Here is an 11,383-nt window from a genome sequence, read left to right as displayed (position 1 = left end):
GATAGAAGTACTTTTAGGTCTAAAAGACAGAGTCGTTCTGGCTCGAAAATTTGTGGAGTGCTTATACGTTTCCTGGCCCCCTTATCTCGGGTGGCGCCCCTTAACTAATCTGTGATCCTCCTCAAGGTTTGTCTCTCAAGTTTTGGGGCAGGGGGGCCTGTAGAGGATTCCTGCCGAGGCTTCCTGAGTCACCCTTTAAAATTTTTTGGGGCGCTGGAGCACCCTAGTGCTTCAGGCCAGACCGCCCCTGCTAAGAGAAATAGAACACCAGTAAATGTTTTTAAGTACGTCCTATAAAAGGGGATATACTCGAATCCAGAAAAATCTCTACATTCATTATTTCGTGGTACTTTTATCGACCTATGGCCAAAATGAAGACTTAAAATGATTCAAGCTTGTTCATGAGTAGAAGTTTTAGCTTGAGTTGATGGATGGTTTTTGTGTATCCTTGCAAGTTTCACGTTGTTCATACTTAGCTTGTGCATGTGCAAGTGCTAAAAGCGTAAACTAAGCTTAGATGTATCGCCGAAACAAGATTCGAACCCAAGCTAAAAATGTTATCAGAGACTTTGATCATAACGAGATTTCATTTCTACCAAATAAGACTTTTTTCATTTCTACCAAATAAGACTTTTTTCATTTCTACCAAATAAGACTTTAGTCTCCAGGCTTCTAAGAGGGGAGCATCTTTTTTGAGAGGCCTTTGACTTTCTTTTGTCGTGATCAATTTTCAAGTGCTTTTAGGGGAAATCCTATTGCTTTTCCATTGTTTTTCTGCGTCACCATAATATTATGTACGGCACGACGTGGCAAAAAGTAGGCTGTGATGAAAAGCTAACGGGCACATAGTTCATTGTTAAAGACAGGTCAGGGAACCCCCCCCCCTCCCCCCAATGCCTCAGAAAATATATTTGCCTACTAACTATCTAACTATCTAAACTCTATCTAAACTATTTGTCATTTTGGACTCCATCATATCGCACGGCCCGAGCTTGCCCGAGCGTACGTTTGGAAGGACGAAGGAGCGAATGAAAACAATACGAGATCGTAGCTACCTGGAGGAGGGAGGGGGTTTCATCGCTGAAGTGTTCTTCACAGGCAAGGAAAGGTGACTCGAAACGCTTACTTACCTACTCTGCACAGAAAATTGTCCAGGTTCAATCGCAAATATCAAGGCTTCTACAAGTTAGGACAAGCTAATTTTTTGGCTTTATGCCGATGATGATCTTTATATCACTCTATTAGAGTTTCATCAAATTCTATCGAGAGCTTCGAGCCCCCTGTTCTGTGCGGGGTTCCTTGTCGGATCAACGCCGATACTCAGCTCCTGCTACCACAATTTGTGGAAGTATCCGCACCCTCGAAAAGCGCGCCTGTCGGAGCCGAAAAATGTGGCCCCAATTTGAATGCCCAAAAGCCCTTTCTTGACTTTTTCGGTAGGTTAATTTTCAAACTCTCAGGAATTTTGACTTTTGACCTCGCTTTTGACTTGTGTGTTGGAGTAATGAAAGAAATTAGATAGATTTGCCAACAAGGTTGGGTTGGGATCCCAGTCGCATGTTGTCCCACTAGTTTGTCCGTTCCTTTTTCCATCTCTGTGGCTCAAAAGTGCCATCCATCCTTCCCTGTTCAACTTCAGTGCCCGCTCACTAGCTTGCCCGAGCGTACGTTTGGAAGGACGAAAGAGCGAATGAAAACAATACGAGATCGTAGCTACCTGGAGGAGGGAGGGGATTTCATCGCTGAAGTGTTCTTCAAAGGCAAGGGAAGGTGACTCGAAACGCTTACTTACCTACTCTGCAACAGCGCAGAGCAAAATGCAGCAATGAGAAAAAGAGCAACAATGCTATACCGCTCCCTCAAGTTTGTATCTTTAAAAGTTCATATAACAAATTCTGTATCTGCAATCGTTATTTATGATCGAGTCAGACAAAATTTTCTCTGATGTGGATGCCATAACTGTTCAGCACGCCAGTGGTGTCGGTAGCCATGTTTGCAGACGAGCAACTCGTCAAATTTGAAATTGGGGGGAGGGGAAGGGGGTGACCTTTTTTTTGATGGGCAATAATCTTAAATCCGCCAATGTGTTACCTATTTTCCGTCGGTGATAATCTCCTCCACCTCTTTTCCTTCTTTTCTCCCCCCCCCCTCATTTTCTTTTCTCCCCCCCCCATTTTCTTTTCTCCCCGATCCATCATACCCCCCCAACATATTTCTTCTCCTCCCCCCCCCGTTTTTCTGTAAAAATAGTTTCGTCAAATTTTTGTTTAAAAAAATGATATATTTACCCGTGAAAACTACGCAAATTTCTGCAGTGGAAAATGAGACAAAACTGCTGATTATATCGTCAAATTGCCTCTAGAGAACATCAAATTGTCGAAGTTTTCCGGAGGAGTAGGAGTTAGCGCACACCCCCTAAAAATCCGCGGCTGTTTCTAGGGGGAGGGGGGATTGCAAAGTAATGAAATAGAGGGGAGCTCGTCAAGTACCAACCTAGGGGGAGAATGAGTCAACTGCAGCACACCATAAATACCGATTTGGAGTCAAAGTATAGATTTTAAATTTGCAATGCTAAAATCTTCCTAATACTATGAAGAATATCAGCCCGAATTTTGATGTGATAAGTGTTTGAAATATATAGATTGTCTGTGAAGCTGGTAAGAGCGCCACCAAACTTTGGCGGGGGATTTTTCTCAATTCCTAAATCATAGCTCTCTGACTTCTGTTGAGTAGGTACAGCGACGGGCTCCCTGATTTCGCTTACCTCTCCTTAGTTCAGTTGGCAAACTCGCTGTACTCAACAACTTCGAAATATTCTTCAAAACAAATTTTTGATGAAGCAAAATTAAAACTTTGAGAATTTGGTATACATACAGGGCGTACCAAAAGTCCATCCCACCCCTGCTAACTTTTGAACGAATTGAGCTAGGGAAATGAAACTTTGGGAATATTCCTATCTCAAAGGGGGCCATCTTTTTTTTTTTTTTGGGGGGGGGGAGGTCAAAATTTTGGCCCTGTGCATATCGGTGATATAATTCTTAAATCCTCATGAAACTGTGACGGTAAAAAGGAATTAATTTAAAAAAATAAAAAGGGGCAGCGGGTGTTTTTCTTCAGAGACAACCGGCAATGAATTACAGCAGCTCTGCTTACCTACTTCTGCCTCGAAAGTACACATTGAACTCACGAGAGATAATCTTGGAAATTTGAAGTGTCACGTTTCGTTGCCTCGACGCTGTTGAATTCATTAAACCTGGAAAAGTTGTAAGTCGTTGCTAACTGTAACTAATTTTTCCTGAGTTTTCTCCCTTTGCAAGGAGCATTATTTTAAGTCATTGAAGTTGAAAATTTGACGTGAGCTCCTTGCCAGAATCTTGAAAATGGCAAGCAGCCAGTCAAAGATTCATGCACGTTGTAATGAATGATGGCAGCGTAAGATGGCTTAGAATATAAATAATTGGTCCTGTGCTGAGAGAAGCGAGCTTAGCTTCATATTCTTATTTCTTCATTCATCCATGAAGATCACAAAAAGAGTTTGCGCATAAGGAACAAATGAATAGATTGCGAGGTAGTGAGCATATCTGCTGTCAGTTTCTTCTAGTGATTTTTAAAAACATAGTCGTTAATTTGTTTAAGAATTAGCTTCATACTCCACTTTGAAGAACACGGTGTCCAAATTATACAGAATTAAATAACATCACCAACATTAAACTCCATGACCCAACCTCAACAAACCCTAAACAAACTCTGCCTGTATCCGATTCGCACCCTTTGCGCCGTGGTGGTAAAGTGTGTCTTAGAGTTTCTCACAATCGAAAGTGCTCGTGATTAACTAGTCTTTAATTGATTTAAAACCAGCCAATAACTTTTTAATAAATTAACACAACTAACTCATGAAAAATTTGCACATGAGGTTGTGTTAGTTTGTTTTGGTTTGTACCAAGATCTCGATAATATATCGAAATCTTGGACCAAACCGGAGGCAGTCTTATCTTGGATTCCGCAGGGCTTTTCGCTAGACAATTTAAATCAGTTGCTCTCTCTCTCTCTCTTACACTCTCCTTCTTACCTCCCGCCGCGTCGGCCGGCTGAGGTTTTCCATGTTTTATTTAGAACGTTTTCGAGTTTTGAAAAATTTATCGTCGCACACTGCCTCCTCTGCAAGGAATTATTGAAACATTTGCGGATTGTGCGAAAACTGTAGCTCGCTCCGATCAGCATTCATAGACGAATTTAGTGCAATAAGAAAGATTGAAAATCGATCATGGCACACATACCCGTAAGAGGTTTTCGGTGTTTTTTGCGACCTTGTATCGTCACGGCTATTACCTAACGATTTATGAAATAATATGTGTATACCCACATTCCGCCTCTTTTTTGCAGCTCCTATAATCAGCTGATCGTAAACGACGATACTGTAGCTTGATCGAACCATCCTTTTTGAATTATTAAGCAACAACTGCCTTTTTGGTTGATTTAGATAAATAGATATTGATGTATTGTAATGGATTCCTGTACCATTGAAATTTAGCGAAATAATAGGTATCAACGATGACATTGTGATTTACGTATTGAAAATTTAACATTCGCAAGTTTAAGTAAGTGTGTTTACTCGTATTAATGTCACTCACTCTGAACATTGAAACAAGTTTGACCGAACGGGATTCATACATGGACGTACCTAAGAAGTTTTGTGAAAGTGTCGAAAATCTCTAAAGTGCTCTCGAAAAAGTGATAAGTTTACAACAGTTTTCATAAAATCCTGGAAAGTGACCACACCACTCTGATTACGGCAGCTGTATTCCGTTTCAGGACGTCGAAGCTTTATGAACTATTTTTTTGGTGAGTAAATCAGGAATTTTACTTCGTTCTCTTATGAATTCTTGTGTTGGTTTCCAGGTCTTTCAGGACTAAAGATACCTAATACTTTCTAACTTATGAATTTGTTCTTTTGATACACTTCAAAAGAGAGATGAATCCCTTTTATATGGTGACCAAAAACAGGAAGAAGAAAAAAATTATATTCCTCCGAATGGCAGAGACCACAGAAAAAAATATTTTGAACGTGAGAGTACCAAATTGTCTTTCTCGGTCAGCGATGCCGCCCATGTTTAGTCGCATTTTTCTAATCTTAAGAGGAAGGGGCGGGGGGGGGGGGGGGGGGTTGTTGAACATTGATCAAGATCGACGTTCTCTCAACAAAATTCTCTAAAAATATCGTGCAAAAATGTACGTATGTGTGTACGTACCTATATTCCCTTGAAAAATTGAAATACGAGAGAAAATGTTTAAACCCCGGAATCAAGATTCGTGATTTGGTACTTTTAATTTTTTTTTTTTTTTTTTTTTTTTTTTTTTTTTTTTTGCTTTGAAAGCGGGGAGAAAACCGAGTTCCGGCAACTACTGCTCGCATGTGCCAGGAACGGGCGGCCAACCCCACCCCTCGACCGTTGCAATCAGCTGACACAGGGGGTTCGCCATAGTAAGCTCGGGTGCGTGGGTTCGCCATACCCAAAATCCAGAGAAGGATCCCCTGCGCAAAAATAGCCTATCATTTTGACCCAGCGAATTGGACACAGATGATAGGCAATACTCAATACGCCTCTTTAGCACCCACAGGAGAAAGTACTAATTTTTAATGAGCCCCTTAGTCGGGGTATCAAAAATATAACAAACAAATTGTCCGCTGTTTTACGCACACTTTCAATGTAGTATCATTCGTTCCCTTAGCTTTTGAGCCTCAAACTCCTTCGCTCGTTTTTCAAAAATGTGTTGCACGTAGTTGTTTATGCGTTTCCAGTTCTCTCTGTTCTCCAGCATGATGTCCACTAGGTTGTCCTGGTTATGGGTGCTTCCCAGTTCCACTTCCAGCACAACTCGTTCCTCCATGATCTTACTGCACGCGAAGTAAGTGTGCTCCGCGTTGTCCTGTAGCCCTCCACACAGTAGACACTTGTCATCTGATGATAATTTCCCTATATTATAGAGATATCTTCCGAATCCGCCATGTCCACTGAGCAGCTGAGTTAGTTGAAAGTTCAATTCTCCATAAGAGCGATCGTGCCATCTCTTGATGTCTTTAATTATTCTCCTGGTCCATTTACATTTTGCCTTTTCCTGCTTCCCTAACTCTGTCCACTCGCTTTGCCAAGCGTCCAGCAGCTCTTCCTTTAATGTCTTCCTGTCCTTTCTTGTTGTTTGCATTTCCATTCTTTCTCTCACGAGCAAATGTACTGGGGCAATTCCCGTGATAACGTCTAGAGCGTCATTTCCAATCGTCCTGTATGCCATTGCGATCCTTATTTTCATGGGCCTAAGAGTCTTTGTAATTTTCTCTCTGACTGTTTTCTTCTGAAACACGTGACCCCAAACCGAGATGGCGTAGAACAATATGGAGAGAAGCACGTTAAAATAATATTTCCTCCTTGACGATCTTGGTCCTCTCTTGAGTGGCATCAGCGGTATCATTTTCCACGAGGCTTTATTTATTTTCTCACATGTCTTGTTTATATGCGCAGTCATCTTGAGATTTTCATCCAGCCATACACCAAGATAGTTTAATTCTTTCGCAGGTTTTATGATGGAGTCACAAATCTTGAAACACACTTGTCTGTCCTTTTTGACTTTTAATATTGATTTGGTCTGTTTTTGGGCACAGAAAAGAAAAAAAGGAAAGATGCAGTTTTTCAAGAAGGCATAATTTGGAAGAAATAATTCTGCCATTTTTGTGTTAATTATCAACTGCAAAAAATTGTTTTTGAAAGTTTTCTTCGTGGTGAATATTAAAAATAAAATCTATATCGTCTTCTTTTTCAGAGATTTTATCGTCTTCTTTCGTCCTCTTTTTAGATTTAATTTATCTTGGCCTAAGCAGATGATAACTTTTAGGATCCTTTCGCTTATATAATCGATATCAATGATATTATCAATGAGGTTCTTATGAACCAACATTCCAACACCAGCGTGTGCTCTTCCATTCTTGTCAACGCCTTTATATACAGGGTGTTTCAGTCCACCCGTACCAGGACTTTTTCTCGGTTGTTTCAGGTCGTACGAATTCGGGAACCGCGGGGTTGAATAGGGAGTTGACCCCAAGGAATCCGAATTTCGTGGTCCCGGAACCCCCCCCCCACCGTCCCTTAGGGGGTAAAAGGGGGGTCACGATGCTAAAAGTCACGCTTCCCGACCGAATCGCGGATCAATCGCATCAGAATTGAAAAGCACGGAAAATTTCATGTGAAATTGACCCCTAAAAATCCATAATCGGCCCATCTAAAGCCCAAAAATGACCCCCTAAAGAGGGGGAACAGTACCCCCCTTTACTGTTAGCCATAGCTAGATCTTTAAATCTTATCATGGACTTAATGGTCAACATTCCTGAAGAAAACAAAAACGCTGAATTTCTGAAAAACAAAATCATTTCAATTCACCAACGTGATGCTCATAAAAGTGATGAAAGTAGCTATACCGATGAATTATCCAATCTGTTTTCTGCAATGCAAGTAAAAATAATAAAAATAGAGGTGAAAGAGGCTCTCATAAATATAGAAATGAATGTAATAGAAGTAGAAACTCATCGTCTTTCCACAGTGACTCGTCGGCAAATAATAATTGGAGAAAATCCAACGCCAAAAACTGGAAAGGAAGCGGAAATTGTCAAAACCATCCTCATAATGGGCCTGTTGCAAACTTTTGCTAGAGCAAAAATAAGAGTTGTTTCTTCTAGATAATGCCTCAAAAATCACGATGAGCGCATCGGCAAAGTCTGAAATGCACTCATTACTTCACAGTCTGCGTAAGAAATTTGCGGTTTTTTGAGCTTCCCGCTTCAAAAGCGATACTACGGCACAGGTGAACATTTTTTAAAAGGAGTCGTTCCATCGTCGGCAATACTCATCATGGCCGACGCCAATCCGCCAAAACACGTGTGATGGGACGAGATGATACCTGAACTGGATTAGACCAGATAACAATCGGCGTGTTTTAACGTTCATGTTTTCCACGCCCAAATTGATTGACCTTGAACTCTCCTCGAATTACGCGCGGAACTGCGCGCAAGCGTCGGCCATGATGAATATCGCCGACGATGGAGCGACTCCTCTAACAAAATGTTCACCTGTGCCGTAGTATCGTTTTTGAAGCGGGAAGCTTAAAAAAACGCAAATTTCTTACGCAGATTGTGAAGTTATGAGTGCATTTCAGACTTTGCCGATGCGCTCATCGTGATTTTTGAGGCATTATCTATAAGAAACAACTCTTATTTTTGCTCTAGCAAAAGTTTGCAACAGGCCCATTCTTACTGTGGCAGAAATTTTCATTGACAGCCACTAAAGTAGGAAATATTAATATTGAATGCAATGTAAACAATGCAATTTATAACATTAGAATATCAAATGTATACTTCGTGCAACAAATGAAAGTCAATCTGTTAAGTGTTTCAATTATAACAGACCTTGGTCACTTAATTATTTTTGAAAATGACCAAGCGTTAATCTTGAACAACGATGATACTACTTTCGCAGTCGCAAATAAAAAAGGTAATATCTATAAATTAAAAGGAATTGTAACGAATAATAGTACATACGAGTACACTCATCACGTAAAAATGGCAATGCCATGTAATGTTTCAAATTTAGAAAAATGGCATAGACTAATGGGATATGTAAATTTTCAAGACTTAAGGTGAGGTTGGGTAACTGGGCAGGAGTTCGGAGAAAAATGTCAAAATTTCAACTTCATGATTTTTTCCCCATCATTATATTGACAGTGGAGGCTACTTTAAAATTTTTTTTAGTAAGTACAACACCTTGCCTAAATGTAGGAAGAGTCAAAAGTCGAATTTCATCTTTCAATTTTTTCCCACAAATTTTCAAAAATTTCCCGTTTTTTTCACCCAGTTACCCAACGTCGTGGGGTAACTGGACTACCCCCCCTTAATTTTTGAGGGGGGCATTATTTTTAATTCTCATTGGCCAGAAGGTGATGTCCGGCTCATGAAGGTTTAAGAAAATGCCATTTGAATGTATATAAACATGTTTAAGTGGTTAAGAATGATGTCGTAACAGTTAGCGGCAAAAAAACCCTCAAATCTGAGAATTGAATAACGGTAAAAAAAAATTGTTTCCTTGTAGATAAATGCTTAGAACTTTCTGTATTACTACTTATAAAGTAGTATTGTATACCAGGACACTGTTTGGCCACTTTTAGTGAGATTAAGCAGGATACATTTTTAAAAAATGAAAAAAAATTAAGCCGCAAGGCTGATCTGGGATAGAGTCAGGCAACAAAAAGTTCCCTTAATTTTTAAGGGGGGCATTATTTGTAATTCTCATTGGCCAGAAAAGAATGTCCTTCTCGTGAGGGTTTCAGAGAATTTCATTTGAATTTATAAAACCATGTTTAAGTCGTTAAAAGTGATGTCGTAACAGTTAGCGGCAAAAATGTAATTAAGTAATGCTTAAGTTATGCTATAATTGACTTAAGTTAGAAGTTCAGTGTGCTGGGAACCCTGATTATTGGTCTTTGGCACTTAAAAGTCCACAATAGTCAATTAGTTTTGACATTTTCAGAAGTAAACAAACACCGAAGCACAGCAACCTTGCAATGGGTAACTGGGCAGGTGCCACCACTGCCACCTGCCCAGTTACCTTGGGGTGGGTGCCCAGTTACCCCAAAAAGGGAAAATTTTCAAGGTAACTGGGCATCAACCCTTTGCAGCCAGTATTTTCATCCAAGTACGTTGTAATTACTCACGCATTACACAAATACATCATACATGAAGAAGAATTGTCAAAGTTGAATAAAATACTTGCTGGGAGTGAGATATGAGGCTCTTTTCGGGACCACCTCTGGCGTTGTTTTGAAAAAAAAGCTGTACAATTTTCGGCACTTCACCATTCACCATAAAATTTTTTTTTGAAGTTATGTTTACATGTTCTAGATGGTTTACGTCATAATGAAGGTATGCCAACAGTGAAAACAATTTTTGCACTAATCTGGTAGAAATACAGAGGGTACTGCCCAGTTACCTCACCGCCCAGTTACCCAACCTCACCTTAATAATGATGAGCGAACTAAACTTGGTTGACGGGTTACCACATTTAAAACGTGAATTCAATAAGTGTGAAATTTGTCTAGGAGCAAAAATGAACAATTTAAAATATCAGGTTAATAGGACCGGAGCAAACGAGCTCCTAGAAATAGTACACTCGGACGTCAATGGTCCGCTCCCAACTGGTATCAACGGAGAAAAATATATTTTACAGTTGATTTTTCAAAATTTTCCCTTTCTAACTGCATCAAAAACAAGAGTGATGTTCCAGATATTTTTCAAAACTACACAAATCTAGTTGAAAATCTGATTATGTAGCATCGCGTCCAAGATATTGGACTCCATGCTCACCCGTGATGTACTTGCTTGCTCATCTCGTCCAAGATCTTGGACTCCATGCTCATCGCTAAATTTCTCACTTCTTTGCTTGAGCATGGAGTCCAAAAGCAAGTAGACCCCCCTTAGTTTTAAAGTTCATCATGATAGAAAATCGTATATTCGCTTATCTAATCTAACTTGAACTAACCTAGCTTGAACTAAACTAACCTAACCTAACCTAACTTTACCTGACCTAACCTTACCTAACCTAACCTAAGCAACGTGCAATTTTTTTCGAGAACACATTGTTTCGTCTTTATTTCACAAAAATTGTCTTCATACATTTTTGGACCCCATGCTCGTGTATTGTCGGAGAATACCTGCGTCCCACACTTTTGGACGCTATGCTTACCTCGATTTTTCGAAAAAATTATCCCTAATTAAAGTGAGCATGGAGTCCAAGATCTTGGACGTGATGAGCAACTGAACATTTTATAGCTGAGCATGGAGTCTAATATCATGGACGCGATGCTACATTACCGAAAATCTAACTGGACATAAAATTAAAACGCTGCGATGTGACAATGTGAAAGAATATTTAAACAACTGTACGTACAATTTTGCAAAGGAAAAAGGTATTCATGTCCAAACATGCCCTAGATACACAAATCAACTAAACGGTTGTGCTGAAAGGTATCAAAGAACTCTTAAAGTTAGAATTAGGTACTTGTTATTAGAAGCGAAATTACCAACATTTTTTTGGACGTATGGAATCAAATCAGCAAATTACTTAGGAAACCGTGGTCTTGCCAACACTAAATTATGCAAAACTCCATTTGAAATTTTCCTTAACAAAAAACCGAATATTTACAATGTGAAGAGATTTGGATCCCAAGTCTTTGTAAAAATCCCTGATGAATGACGAGTAAACAAATTGTGTGATAAAGCTGAAAAAGGTGCCATGATAGGATAAGCTGATTATGGATATTTTATTCGTCTAAACAACTCTAATAA

The 11,383-nt window shown here is 39.7% G+C and overlaps 1 protein-coding gene across 1 annotated transcript; it reads right to left on the bottom strand.

Annotated features, from left to right (window-relative positions):
• Positions 1 to 5,703: 5,703 nt before the first annotated feature.
• Positions 5,704 to 6,291, bottom strand: LOC140223898 (uncharacterized). The gene has a single exon (XM_072296401.1). The coding sequence runs from the start codon at positions 6,289 to 6,291 to the stop codon at positions 5,704 to 5,706; it is 588 nt and encodes a 195-aa protein (XP_072152502.1).
• Positions 6,292 to 11,383: the final 5,092 nt, after the last annotated feature.

This window comes from Bemisia tabaci, chromosome 2, assembly GCF_918797505.1.
Source record: "Bemisia tabaci chromosome 2, PGI_BMITA_v3".
Taxonomy (NCBI): Eukaryota; Metazoa; Arthropoda; class Insecta; order Hemiptera; family Aleyrodidae; genus Bemisia; species Bemisia tabaci.
This window is presented reverse-complemented; position numbering and strand designations above follow the sequence as displayed.